The sequence below is a fragment of the Microcebus murinus genome, chromosome 10, assembly GCF_040939455.1.
Source record: "Microcebus murinus isolate Inina chromosome 10, M.murinus_Inina_mat1.0, whole genome shotgun sequence".
In the NCBI taxonomy this organism is placed as follows: Eukaryota; Metazoa; Chordata; class Mammalia; order Primates; family Cheirogaleidae; genus Microcebus; species Microcebus murinus.
In genome coordinates, this window is record NC_134113.1 from 53,434,507 (window position 1) to 53,449,007 (window position 14,501).

Genomic DNA, 14,501 nt, shown 5'->3' on the forward strand with positions numbered 1-14,501 from the left:
AGTAGGAATAAGGGGGTGAACAGGTTATTCTTTCTGTTTTTCGTCAGGTGGGGGTGAGATGTGTAGATGTATATAGATGATCGGGATAAGAGTGACAGACTCACACAGGAACAAGGTCTGGCCCCCAGGCTTTCATATGGATAAAAAAAGGGGGCTCTGGGTACCTGATCACTATCTCTTCTTGGTTCTTCATTACTCTCTAACCCAGTGTTCACCAGAATGTGTTTCATGGAGTCACCAGTTCTGTGGGATGTGAAATAGAAAGGATACCAAAGCCAAATAAATTTAGGAAACACTGCATTAAAAGAAGCTTTGCAGTATGCTCTATTGCATGAGGTTTCAGAGCCTTTAATATGATAGAATGATCTTTCTGTGTATATATAGAAAATATAATAGTTACAGTATATAAGGGTGATACTCAAAATTTAACAATTGGTATGGCACAGAATCCAACCAATCAGAATGGACTTCAGCCATAAACTGCTGGTACCATTGTATCCTTGAGAATGGGTTCAGGCTGAATATCAGCCCATGTAGTATGCACTGTTTCCCAAAAGTTTTGCCCAAAGGACTCTGGTTTTATGTGGTGTCTCACAGAACTGGTGAGAAATGCCCTGGCCAATGCTGGGACCTCACCTTTCTAGGGATGGAGTCAGGGCTCATGATTCTGGCCATTAGGGTATAGGAGAGGGGCAGCTCTGGCAGTGACTCCTGGTAGCACCAGCTGATAGACTTGACCATAGCATGGCAGAAACAGATTTCAAAAGACAGATGTCCCTCTGTCCCAGCTGCTCCGGGGACTTTGTCCCTGGTGGGTCAGCAGGTGCCTGTCCAGGTGATGTTTGCGGCCAAAGCTCTTCTCACAGCGAGGGCACTGGAAGGGCTTCTCCCCAGTATGGGTCAGCCAGTGTCTCACAAGGTGGTGCCTTCGGCCAAAGCTCTTCCCACATTCAGTGCACACATGACACTTTGGCACTGGTGGGGCACGCTGCCGTTTCCTTGCCCCAGGGCTCTCTCCAACCTCTTGGCCCTTGCAGGATTTACCTTCTGCATGCACTCTCTGGTGGCTGGCCAGATGGGAGTTGCATCGGAAATTCTTGCCACACTCAGAGCACCTGCTGGGTTTGTCATGTAGGTGGGTTTTCTGGTGCCTGATTAGGTGATGTCTTCGCCCAAAGCTCTTCTCACACTTGAGGCAGCTATAGGGCCTCTCCCCAGTGTGTGTTTGCTGATGCCTGGCAAGGTGGGAGCCCCACACAAACTGTTTCCCACACTGGGGGCATGTGTGGGGTCTTAACAGGGAATCCATCTCTGTGCTACATAAAAGGTTTGAGAAGCTATCTTCCTGAAGAAAAGGGGGACCCAGGAGCATTCCTCTAGAACCCCTGGGCATGGAATCCCAGCTCTCATCCTGCTCTGGGTTCCACAGAACAGTATCTTCAGACACACTGGATAACATTCTGGGAGGTTCTGCTTCTAGTTCAGGGGTATCTCCCTCGTGTTCACTTCCATCTCCTGTGGAGAAGGTAAAATACCGACCCCAAGAGGGGAGTTACAAGAGAGTATGCCAGGACCTAAGTCACAAGAGAAGTTGTATCAAGTCTGTCGGGGCCCAAATCTCACCCCAGAAAGGCTGAGAGAACATATTCTAATATTGTACAAGATAATGCAATGGATGTGGAGGTTAAAAGTCTAGGCTTAGAAGGCAAATTACCCAAGTGGGAATCTCAAATTTTCCCACTTAACATCTCTAAGCCTTCATTTCTTCTATAAAATGGGAATAATAACACCTTTCTCTCAAGGTTGTTATAAGACAGATAGCACAACATCTGCACATAGTAAGCACTCAGTAAATGGTATATGCTATTGTTATTATTTATTACTATTATTTATATACTACTATTTATTACTATTCACTGCCATCTTCCTGCCTAAGCATAGATGGAGAAAGTTGAGGAATATGTGTTACAATCATCATTGGCTCAGTGACCACCTGTCAGCAACACTGGAGCCGTTGTGAAAGGCATTCCTGAAATGGGTGGGAGGTTGAACAACAACAGCATCAACAATAACAACAACTAACATTTATTGAGTGCTTATTTTGTGCTTGGCACTGTTCTACCATTCTAATATGTTAATATATTTAATTCTCACAATAATTTATAGATGAGGAAACTAAAGAGAGGTTAATTACTTTTCCAAGATCCCACATATATAGTCCAGAATTCTAATCCACAAAGTCCAGAGCCTGTCCTCTCCTCTAAACCATTCTGCTATACTGCCTTGCTTTTGAAGATTTTTAATCCTTTTGACTCTGTAACTATCTGAGGGAGAGGAGAAATTAGAGGACTACGTAATGATGACACCCCAAGAGAGGTGAAGGCAGTGGCTAAAAGTCTATTTTAGGTCCTCACCTGTATATGTGACCCTCAGAATGTCCCTCTCCTCTAAGTCTTGGGAGTCAGGGACCCATTGTTCTTCTCCTCCTTCTAGTTGAGAAAGCATGTCCAGTTTGGGAATTGGAAATCCTGCCCATAGGAAAGGAAAATAGAGATGCCAATTAGTTCAACAGTAATTCTCTATTTCTGAAAACTCTATATAAAAGAAGGCCAGATACAAACCTCTCCTCACCCACTATTTCTGTTAAATCCTTCTTCTTTGCCTAGAAATTCACACTCTTCTTCCCAATGAGCCTGTTCTCTTCCAAATACTTTAAGCCCATTGTCCTTTGTGGTCATAACTTCACTGTAGTCCTACTATAGCTGTTCCACCCCCAAGCCTCCATCTTCCTCTAGATGGTTTCTAAGTTTCCAAGGACCCAGTTCCAGATGTCCCTTTCTCTGCTTTGTACGAACCTCCCAATTCCCAACCAAGAAGAGCCTCAAGTTCTTTAGCCCATAGTTCAGCATTATTTGCTATAGTTTTTTTTACATGATGCTTTACTCCTATTCTCTTGAGATTATCCCTAGTGTTCTTTCTTTAGTAGAAGCCTAGATAGATTCCCTGCCAAGGAAAGGATCCTAGACAGTCACTATCCAACAGCTCTAAAGCAGATGGCTCTGTCCTCCCAGAATACAATCTTTTAGCAGCTGGGGAAGGTCATGCTTACTCAGAGATACTACTATCCCACAGTTTTCCTGCATGACATATTCTCCATAAAAGTCTGTCTGAGAGGGGTCCAGGCTCCGCCACTCCTCCTGAGAAAAGCACAGTGACACATCCTTGATGGTTACCAGGCCCTGAAACAAAATGTAGCATCCTCTGTCAGCAGCTGATTCTTAAGGAAAATGTGATCTCTGTATAAAAGGCTGAGGTAGTAGAGGAGATAGGGCAAGAAAAGATCTAGGAAAATAATTGCCCAGAGTCCCCAGGTAGGGCATACAGTTTTGGTAAAGGGGAAATGAAGAGAGGAGTAAAGGCAGATGGTCAAGAGTGAGTGACGATAACCTTGCTAGAGAAGTTTCCTAAGTGGGACTATGAGAAGTTGGAGGCAGCACAAACTCATCACCCCCTCTGTTTAACTACAGATATCCACTCGGTCTCTTCTCACCTGCCTTACTTTTTATTGTGGAAATTCTTTACCTTCTCTTCCTTCCTCCATTTGACCTTTCCTTTTCTATCAGTACAAAATAATACAGATATAACATTCTGTCTTGCCTCTTTTGCCACATCAAATATCCTTATCTTTTTAGGCTGCACAGTATGGTAGTTAGGAGCTCAGAATCTAAAGCCAAATGACTCTTAGCTTTGCCACTTACTAGCACTATGATCTTATACAAGTGCCTTAATCTCTCCCTGCCCCATTTTCTCACCTGTAAAATGGGATAATTGAGTTGTTCTCAGGATTAAATGAGTTAAAATACATAAAGCACTCAGAAAAGAGCATGCATGGTAAGCACTCTTGGAGTATGCTCCTATTAGTACTAGTATTATTAGTATCTTTCCATGGCTCTCCTATTGCCTTCTAAATCTAAACCTATTTCCCCTCTCTGGCTCTGCCTCTCTTTATATCTTTCTTTCTTCTTCTTCTTTCTCTTTTTTTTCCCCTTGAGACAGAGTCTTGCTCTGTTGCCTGGGCTGCAGTGCAGTGGTGTCAGCCTACCTCATAGCAACCTCAAACTCCTGGGCTCAAGCGATCCTCCTGCCTCAGCCTCCTGAGTAGCTGGGACTACAAGTGCATGCCATCATACCTGGCTAATTTTTTCTATGTTTAATACAGTCAAGGTCTTGCTCTTGCTCAGGCTGGTTTTGAATTCCTGAGCTCAAGCAATCCTCCCACTTCAGCATCCCAGAGTAGTAGGATTATAGGCATGAGCCAATGTGCCCAGCCCTCTTTCTTTCTTCTTGTCCATAAATGCTCCATCATCTACCCGGTCCTGTCCACTTTAGGTTCTTCTAAGCTTTCTTCAGGTCCTCTTTTCTTAATCTTTCTAGATTTATTTCTCAAAGGAAACTAATTAATTGTTCTTAAAATCCCCTGTAGATAACACACAGCCATCCATTTAAAAGCCCTAACATCAAGGAATTCTCTCTTCTTGTTATGCTTCCATTTAATTTTCCAAGGGTCTTGTGAGCTCCTTGGAAAGGGATGGAATCTATTCAGTTATAAGATGAACATACTATATTGGTGATCATGTGAACTAACAAATCAATGAGATGATGCTAAAGCCACAGAAAGTCAGCAGCAATGTGACCTTAGAAGAGGCCAAGGGAAGCAAAGCCCACCTGTGATCCGGCCGCAAGAAGTGCAGCTGCCATTTCCCAGTCTCCAGTGCTCCCCTCCTGAGGAATTGTAGGAACCCAGGGAGCAGACTGAGCTGGAGAGGGGAGAGAGGAACCATTAGAGATGAACTATCCACCCTGTTCCAGTAAGAGCCAGGCCCCCATTTTAGAGGGTCTTAAGGTCACATCTTCTCCTATATCTATTCCCATTGGTAAAACTCAAACGCATAAGTGTAGATGAAGAGGCTATCACTCAAAATGTTCTGTAAGGGTATTAGGTGGCTTTTAGTTAGACTAGCTTTGGTTTAAATTTATATTACTTGAATGTAATTCTCATCTAGTAAAGTGCATCTTACCGGGTATGTTCTCCAACAGTAATCAGTGTTGCTGTCACTTCCTTCATCTCCAAATTCAGTATCACTAACTACACACTTGCATGCTGAGAGAGGGATTATGCAAGAAATTGGAGAAGCCCTATTTACATGGTTTGGAGAATTCAGGAGCCTATTCTATACCTGTAACCAGGGCCCAGGAAGAATGGACTAATCCTGGTATATGCTCTTCAGTCCATGGCAATTTGGAGATTTTTAGCTCTACTTTTTGAACAGAGATTAGGAGACTACTCCATGCATTGTGCTTCCCACACACCCTATGGGTTCTCACCCTTTTCCTGAAGGGACTGTGGCTCCTCTTCAAGGTCACAACAAAGGTGCTCCAGTGGCCCTGGCGCTGTTCTCCATGGCCCCTCTTCCTGGCCTCCCCTTTCCACTTGGGGCTCTGTTCCATCCAGTTGTACATTCATTGACTCCCATCCTGTCCCCAAGGCTGCTGTCTGTTCTGAAAGCATTTTTGCTGCAAACCCAAATTGTGACCTAGAACAAATTCATATCAGCTATGCCCATGAAAATGGAAAGGGTGATATTCCTAAGGAAGTTATGGAGAACAGCCCCAGGGATGACAGATGAAACTAGATAGGAGGAGCTTGATGGAAGATGAACTTTAAAAGCTTGATGTGTTCCAATCAACGGAGCCTGAGCCAAACTTCTTGGAGGAACTAAGAAATTGGCAGGTGCCACATAGCAAAGTCACTAGCTGTTATTTTAGGAACTTCATGGTAGAAACAGAATATTCCTTTCTTTTTTTTTGAGACAGAGTCTCACTCTGTTGCCCAGGCTAGAGTGAGTGCTGTGGCATCAGCCTAGCTCACAGCAACCTCAAACTCCTGGGCTCAAGCAATCCTCCTGCCTCAGCCTCCCAAGTAGATGGGACTACAGGCATGCATCACCATGCCCGGCTAATTTTTTCTACATATATTAGTTGGCCAATTAATTTCTTTCTATTTTTTTTTTTTTTTTTTTGAGACAGAGTCTCGCTTTCTTGCCCAGGCTAGAGTGAGTGCCGTGGCGTCAGCCTCGCTCACAGCAACCTCAAACTCCTGGGCTCAAGCGATCCTCCTGCCTCAGCCTCCCGAGTAGCTGGGACTACAGGCACGAGCCACCATGCCTGGCTGATTTTTTTATATTATATATATTAGTTGGCCAATTAATTTCTTTCTATTTTTATGGTAGAGACGGGGTCTCGCTCAGGCTGGTTTTGAACTCCTGACCTTGAGCAATCCGCCCGCCTCGGCCTCCCAGAGTGCTAAGATTACAGGCATGAGCCACCGCGCCCAGCCCAGAATATTGATGAAGGCTGGAAGAAGTTCATTTAAAAAAAAATCCTGGAAATTCAAAAACTACCCATTTAATTTGAACCATTGAAAAAGTACAGAAAGTAAGCAATTTGGAAACATGCAGGAAAGAATACACTAGACCTGCACTCAACAAAGATGGATGTAATCATACATAAGATTTTCTGCTACAAATCACATTCTCATTAATTAGTTTAGAATGAAATGATTACTACAGGTAGAAGTCCCAGTCAAGGGGGGTATGGGTGTCATGAGCACATACCTCTTTTATGAGGCTAAACCAAATGGTACCTCACTTAGGACAAACCTCAACAAAGAGACACATGATCTGTCACTCTCATATAGAAAATGACAACTGGTAGTAAATATGGTAGAAAGACTAGCGACTTGAAAAGTGGGTGTAAGACTCCAAAGCAACTCTTAACAGATGAGAAATTGTCAGTGGGGAGCTGATATCTAATTGGGAATAGTAAAAAAGAACTTTCTGGGTTTGAACCAGAGGTGGCAAAAAGGGGAAGGAGCACTGCTAACATGACCCTGGGGTAAATTAATAGCTGTGAGATTTGAGACACAGGAACAAACTTGTTTGTTTGGCAGGCACCAGTCAGATCTCATTAGAAAAGTATATTCAATTTTAAAGAAGGGTATGGAGAAGCCAGTGTGTTCATCAGAAGAAATGAAAGTCAAGAAAGGGATGGGAAATACAGCCATTAGAAGAGTTAACGATGGACATAGTTTTCTCTAGTCTTGAGAAGGCTGATGAATGATACTACAATGAATAAAAAGAGATCAAAAAGAAGAAATGGAATTTTGATTGAAAGAGAAGAGATTTAGGTTAAATAAAAAAAAATCTTAATAGTCATGTAATGCACAAGACCAGATTGTGGGCTTTTCTTTTCTTTGGACATCTTAAGAGCAGGACAGATCTCACTTGTGTTGTGATAGGGGCCTCCCTGCCTTATGGAAGAGAAATAGTCTACTATGAGACTGTGCAGAATCTCTTTCTGCTTGGCAACATATTTTTGTGATTCTTATTCAATATCCAAGCAGTCAGAGCCAGTGAAAGGCTTCCAAGAACAGGTCTGAACCTTGGTAACTATCCTGGCTCACTTACATCCATTCAACAGCATTTGCAAGAACCCAGAAGGCCACCATAGGTAATGATAGATGTCAAGTCATCTATTTTCTTGCCTATTTGTCTTTGACAAAAGAGGTAGGTGGGAACCCTAAGCCCAATGCACAGAAAGAACAAATTCCCTTTCATCTCAGAAGTCCAAAGATGGATGAGGGCCTCATGGGATCATCCTGGACTGATTCCCAGCTTAGGAGGTTTCCTTTTCAGAAATTTCTCATGAGAAAGTAAAATTCCTGATAAAGCAATAAAGGGAAACTTCCACTTAGCTCTCTTCTCTGAATTTCAGCCTCTGTATTCTCTTCACTTTTAACACATAGGGCACAAATTCCCCCTTTACCCTAAATCTTTCTTTTTCTTTAGGTCCCTTGGCAAATCCCTCCACCCCACCCCATCCCAGGGTTTTACCTCTAGCTAAATCTGGACACCTGTCTAAAACCCATTTCTCCATATCCCCCAGTAGCAGAGTCCCTTGATGGGTAAGCCTCTTTCTGCAGAGCCCACTGGGCCAGCCGTCAGCCTTTCCAGACAACTGATAGAAAACCTGTGGAAGCGCTGGCAGAAATCTCAGTAGAGGGGATGGGTACCTGTCCTAAGCCTGCATTTCCTAAGATGTTCACCCAGAAACTGCACCTGTGCAGTTAAGGTGGCAGCCCTAACCTGGTTTCTCCTGGTTCCAGGATAATCCCAAGTACACTGGAGTCTGGGTTCTAGGGCTTTCATTCCCCATCCCAACCCCGCCCCTTTCCTCATACATCTGGGTGGCAAGGCACCTGCAGAAGGAAGTTTTTGCAGCCAGTGCTGTTAGACAGAAAAAGGGCCATGTTATCGAAATGAGTAGCCCAAGGGCACAGGGGCGAGTCGCCCTCCGACTATCAGAGAATCCTGGCCCCAGGCTCGGGTGCGGCGTGGGCGGGCCAGGAGCTTGCTCAGGAATAAGGTAGCTTCTTCCCTACAGCTTGTCACAGTGCCCCTGAGAGGGTCAGATTTCAGAGAATCCGAGCAAGGCAGAACTGGAGCAAGGGAAGTGAGGTCAGAAAACAGGTTTCCCGTGAGCTGGGGCTTGAGCAAGTGAAGAAGGGAGCCCTGGGATAACCGGTGCGCGAGTGACAGCGACGGGAGCCCGCGGGGCCTGACAGCTACCATGGGCACGGGGAGACAGGGCGAGGGGCGGGCACAGAACGTAAATGGGGCCGACCGCCGGGAAAGGAAGCAACCCGGAGGCCGCGTCGATCCTCCTCCCCGCCCCCATGGGTAACCAAGCCCCCGCCCGCCGCCCCTGGGCCGTCCCGGGAAGCCAGGCGCACCTCCGTCCAGCCGCCGCTCCCTCCGGCCTGGCCCCACTCACCCGGGTCGGCTTGGCCCGAGGCCCGGTGCCTCCCTCCCGGGCACCGCCTGCCCCTCCCCTCAGCCCTCTGCTCTCGTCTCAGAGCCAGCGGCCGGCTGAGGCGGCGACAGGCGGAGACGGCAGCCCGGCGGGCGGGGCAGGCACAGGAAATCCCCGCCCGCTTCCGGGGCTCGGCGGCGGCGGCGGCGGCGGTCGTGGCTGTGGCGGCGGTGGCGGCGCAGGGGTGGGGAGGCAAGGAGGGAGACAGGGAAGAGGGCGGGGCCGCAGCTCCGGCGTCCCGGAGCAAGCGGACCCGGGACCTTGGCTTCAGCGGCCCCGACGAAGCCGAGGGCTGAGGTACACTGAGGGCGGCGGACGCCTGGATCCACGCCTGTGGTCTTCGCTCGCCCGCACTCTTCCCTGACTGACCATTTCCGTCCCGGCCATGACCTCCCATGGGGTTCTTTGCACATGGGTTCATTAATTACCTCGAACTTAATAACCGCCTGTTATAGGCCAGGGCATCGCTGAGAGCGATTTCTTGAGTCAACAGTTTGGAATTCCTCGAGGAGCTTACCCTCTGGGTTTCAAGATAGCTGGGATAAAGGGCTTGAGAGAGTTTCGAGGAGGAGTCACTAACTCTGACTGAAGAATGGTCAGGTTGACTTCACTAAAATGTTGCTATCTGAAGTAGGCCTTGAAGATGCATTGTCCGATTTGCTGGAGCCCACTAGCCAAATGTGGCATCTGAGCTCTCGAAATGTGGGTAGTCTGAAAAGAGATAATAAGTTTAAGATTCATACCAGATTTAGATGACTTAATTTAAAAAACGTAAAATAGTGCAAAAGCGATATTTTGGGTATACTGAGTTAAGTATATTATTAAAATTATTTTCACCTACATTTAACTTTTTTAATGTGGCTACTAATAGTTTTTAAATTATAAATGTGGCTTGCATTATATTTCTGTTGGACAGTGCTACCTTGGAGCATTAAGATGGACTTGACTGGAAAAGATGAGAAGGACCTACAGAACAGAATAATAAACCCGTTACTGTTAGAATCTGTTTATAACCTACAAATTACATTCACATTCATTATTTCATCATCACAGCAATTTTGTAAAATTTAATAGACTTAAAAAATAAGTGACTCACTTAAGGTCATATGACAATCATAACTTGAATACACATTTATTTTCTATATGTGCCAGACACTGTAACTAAATCCTGGGAATAAAAGAAGGGATTCTCAGTCTGTTAAAGTACATGTGAACAAATATTTGTAATAAAGCATAATAGATGCTAAAACAGAGGAATGTACTTTGCACTGGGGGCAAAGAGAAGTGACCATGTATCGGAAGGCCTCACAGAAATCTTGAGGCAGAGAACAGTGGGGAGGATTGTTATAATGAGAAGAGGAGAATGTGCTAAACATGCAAGTGGCAAAGGATAAGTATATTCTAGGAGCAGATCATAGGGTATGTGGGAAGAGTAGTAGTGCCAGAATTTGTACCCCAGGTGCTGGAACTAATTTACGCTACTGCAGTTAATAAATACAGGTGTACTTATTGGGGTAGGCTAGCAAAACCATTATCTCAGTGGCTTACCTCCATGAAGGCTTATGTTTCATATAAGTCACAGTGGGTAGAAGGTTGGTTGGGCCAGTGGGTGGGCTGTCTGCTCCTTGCATTCATGTAAGGATAGGTTCTTTGCATCTGGTTGGCTCTCACCATCCCTGTGGCCTTGGAATAGTTCAGTTTGTGGGCTTTGGATAAGGGAGGAGAGCTGTGGCTGACTTGGTGATAGTGGGGGCAGTCCTGGAAGTGGCGTACATCATTTTCACCCCATTCCCTTAGAATTTATGTGCATGGTCATATGGCCCCACTTAACTACAGGATGGGAAGTAGTGTGTATGCCTAGAAGAAAAGGCAATGGAGTCTGATGAACACTTAGCATTGCCTCTGTCACATTGTTAAATTGAATATAACCAAGCATCTAAACCTGACTTTACCTAAAAAAGAGTATTTGGGGAAAGCTGGTAGATACTATAACAGCACAGGCTTTCCTCTCTTTTTCTTTGGGAAACAAACCAGTGAGACTGTATCCTTAAAAAAAAAAAAAAAAAAAAAAGAGGCCAAATAGGCTTTGGCCTAAAGCAAGAGATAGTGGGTCATTAATATTTAATAAACATGTACTTCATGCCAGAACCTTATCTTAAGCACCACAGGAAATAAATGCAAACTTTCTTTACATTATACTTTGATGTTTCCTCTCTTTAGCTATCAATCAACAAACTCTGTGAGGTGTAGCTATTATCTCTATAGGGGTTCAGGGGTATTAAGTGAGTACAGTCAGGAATTGAGCCCTGATCTGAGTTCTAACCTGGTGCACCTGTCACCTGAGTGGTACCTTATCTTTCACAGGAATTATATGGACAAGTACAAACTCCTGTGCAATGTTACAAGATAGGGTAATTAAGTATGCAGTGAGTAGCAGGTGGATGATTCCATCCTTTTAAAACTTTCTAGTAGAACAGTTTCAAGATCAGCTTTGAAGGTGAAATGTAGGAAGGGCATCCCAGATAGCATCAGAAGGCAGAAATGGGCATGCTGTCACATGCTGTGGAATGAAGAACACACAGGTGTCAGTCTAGAGTATAGAAGAAATGAAATAGGGAAATTGATAGAAATAATAAGGGATCAAGGGTTTTTCATTTGCTGTGTCAGGTGTTAGGGAGTTACTATATTTGTGTTTATAAGGAAATGATATACCTGATCGTTCTAATTATATCACTGTAAGAAAACATGGTGGTCTTGGGCTGCCCCATTGATGGAATTCTGACAACAATAGATTGGGGTGAATTGAGTCCACAGCTGGATTCTAATGTGTGAAATATAGAATTCCTTAGGACACAGTAGTGTTCTTCCTGAGGTTCCGGGAGAGGTCCCAGACATTTAAAGTTTCAAGTTTTCTATAAAACTTCAAAAGACTTTAAAAGATTTAGCCTTTTGCTTAGCATTGGTTCCTTCATTTCTGAACTCCTGTTCTGCTGTGGTTTGAATAAGAAAGTACAATGCAAATATTCACCAGTTTAGGAAAACATAGTGTTATAAAAGTTCTTTTATTAATCAGTTGATTGTAATGAATTACCAGCTTAGCTTATAAAAGGCTGTTCAAACATAATAAACTATACTTTCAATGCTAATTTAGAAATGGACCACCATATAATACTATTTTTCTTCCAATCAAAGTTTCGAAGCTTGATGTCAGAGGTGAATTTTCTATCAAAAGGGCAGTGGAGATAGTTGCTTCCTCTTTGTCCATGGCTATAAAGGCAGGGGAAGGCTGAGGGAAGTCTTGAGTTAGGACTCCTGTGTGTAGGAAGGATAAAGGCTAGTCATTAGTAAATATTTATAGCTAATGTAGGGTACTTTACAGTTTACAAAGTGCTTTTGTGTACATGTGATCATCATTCAGGGAGGTAAATTATTTTTATCCCTAGTGTACTGTCAAGGAAATAGTGGTTCAGACATTTAAAATTCTAGACCCATCACTTTTAATTTCTATAATCCCAGGCTGATTTACCTATATAAGCCTCAGTTTCCTAACCTATAAAATGAATGTCATTATACCTACATCATAGGGTTGATGTGGGAAGATACTAAGAATTCAATAAATGATAAAGCTGAATAATGGGTGAAAAGAGGGTGTTAGGAGGATGATAGGCAGTGCAAAAATGGGATTAAAAGATAAACTTTATTTCTGATTCTCAGTGAAGTAGAGCAATTGGTTGGAATGGAGTGAGCTAGAGGTGTAGGGGGCAGAGTGAGATGCCTCAACTGGAAATTGGGGAGGGGTTGCAGTTGTTGGTAGTAACTAGGTATAGGGTATGATGGTGAGAATCAAGTGGCTGAGGTGGTGGGCATGATAATTTAACGTAAGAGAAAGTCAAGAAACCGAGAGGCTAGGGTGTTAGCCAGAATAGTATTCAAAATTTTTAACTACCACTACTAGCCTGGACTTGGACCCATCAAAATAGATGTAACCTATAGCACTGGTGCAGGGTTCTGTAGGCACTTTGTTCTGCCAGGTCATTCCCTTTGGTTTCTGAATCGTGGAGAGGTCTGGTGAATCCTGGTAGAGAGATCAGAGCACTGGGGCATGACATCCAAAGGGATTGACAGTGGATATGAAGATATTTCAGTATCTTGGCAAGGAATACAGTCATACTTATGTATTCTTGTATGCGTGATGAGATGGATTGTCTACATGGATGTTGAAGTTACCAGGAATGATGATGGGGTTATGGAGACAGGCATAGTAAGACAGTTTATGGAGTTCCTAACGAAAGGAGAATGACCAAGAGTGTGATAGGAGATATTAATAATAACAAAGAGGTGTCATATGTGGAATGGCTTGATCACATGTGCTTTATTTTAGGGAGGAAGGAGGAAAATGGTACTTGAGGCAGAAATGAGGAGCAAATAGAACACTTCACTGCTAACACTAGATGATGGAAAGCAGTTTCAAATACATATTCAAATCATGTTTTTGAATATGTGTAGTATATATATTTGTGTGTATATGTATGTGTTCAAAATATATTGTTACGATATATAAGAAACATGTTTTTTACATTGTGATCCAGCACACACATCATTTATGTAATTGAATATATAAATTTTATATAATCTTTATAAAACAATATTTACCTTAACTACACACAGTATCTGCTGGTGTTTTCTATTCTGTTACCTCATTTAAAAAGTTTTCTATTTACTACCTGCTAAATTGATTTCACCACTCACTAATGGGTTGCAATTAGTCATTTGAAAAACCTTTGTATATAGGTTGTAGAATTAAAAAGTAGCCACTCCTTGAGAGGGCTACAAAGGAAGCCTGCTTTGTTCTTAAGTGATAGTCAGTTTCAGTTAGATAAAGGAAGTAAAGGAAACATTCATCAAAGAAGTTGAAGGACATAGGGATTTTTTTTTTTTTGATGACAGTTACAACAGAAAGTCTTAGGGGTTGTGTTGGGGTTGAAGTTTGATTCAAGTTAGGCAATTGTAGGGGACTGTAATAGGGTAAGAATCTCTATGATGAGGGATGATCTGGTGACCAAGGATTCTTGTGGTGAGTGTGGTAAGCAAGGATATAGGGCATGATAGGATTAGAGTAGTCTTCTAGGAAGGTAGATAATCAGTTCTAATAATAGCCCTCTTCTTGGGACTGGTCTCTTAGTCAGCTTATTAGTGGTGAGGTGAGAAGTAAGGGTTGGTTGGGCTGAGTAGAAGTTGTGTGTGTGATAGAATGAGGGTCTCACTAGAACTGTGCCGAGCTCTGTGGGTCATCTTTCAATCCTACTGTGGACAAGATTAAGACTACAGGAGAGCTGTATTTCCAGAAGTGTCAGAGCTCGGTCCTTTACATTTTACTTTGTAATGGGGGTGGTGGTGGTGTCAGGCTTAAGAAATTCCATGGCCTACCCTTAAATCCTACTGTCCTTGATGTTGAGGGAAAAGGAAGGAGTGGCTTTACCAGGAGGTAACAGTTTCTTGTGTACTCTTTAAACAGGAAAATTTTAATTAAAAAGGCAATGCTAAATTAAGTAGTGGGAAGGAGGGTGTGG

The 14,501-nt window shown here is 43.5% G+C and overlaps 1 protein-coding gene and 1 pseudogene across 2 annotated transcripts; one reads left to right on the plus strand and one right to left on the minus strand.

The window, feature by feature from the left end:
• Positions 1–335: 335 nt before the first annotated feature.
• On the minus strand, positions 336–9,016 carry ZNF641 (zinc finger protein 641). 2 transcript variants are annotated; one of them, XM_012755572.3, is made up of 6 exons: positions 8,893–9,016; positions 5,386–5,594; positions 4,726–4,817; positions 3,110–3,239; positions 2,415–2,528; positions 336–1,515 (listed from the first exon to the last, which is right to left on the minus strand). In XM_012755572.3, the coding sequence occupies exons 2-6, from the start codon at positions 5,567–5,569 to the stop codon at positions 761–763; spliced, it is 1,275 nt and encodes a 424-aa protein (XP_012611026.1). In that variant the 5' UTR covers positions 5,570–5,594; positions 8,893–9,016; the 3' UTR covers positions 336–760. The 2 variants fall into 2 exon arrangements, with proteins under 2 accessions (XP_012611026.1, XP_012610965.1); XM_012755511.3 differs by having other exon boundaries at positions 8,852–9,007.
• LOC142873437 (protein FAM98B pseudogene) overlaps positions 8,689–14,501 on the plus strand; it is a 33,661-nt pseudogene continuing 27,848 nt past the window's right edge.

Bases quoted from the DNA above. Each gene is read 5' to 3' on its own strand.
- ZNF641 (XM_012755572.3), bottom strand. From the start codon at position 5,569: ATGCTTTCAGAACAGACAGCAGCCTTGGGGACAGGATGGGAGTCAATG. The intron at 4,818-5,385 runs GTGAGAACCCAT...TCCCCTCTCCAG, and splicing joins ACAGTCCCTTCAGGAAAAGG to CTCAGTCTGCTCCCTGGGTT. The intron at 1,516-2,414 runs GTGAGGACCTAA...CCTTCTCCACAG, and splicing joins TCTGAGGGTCACATATACAG to GAGATGGAAGTGAACACGAG.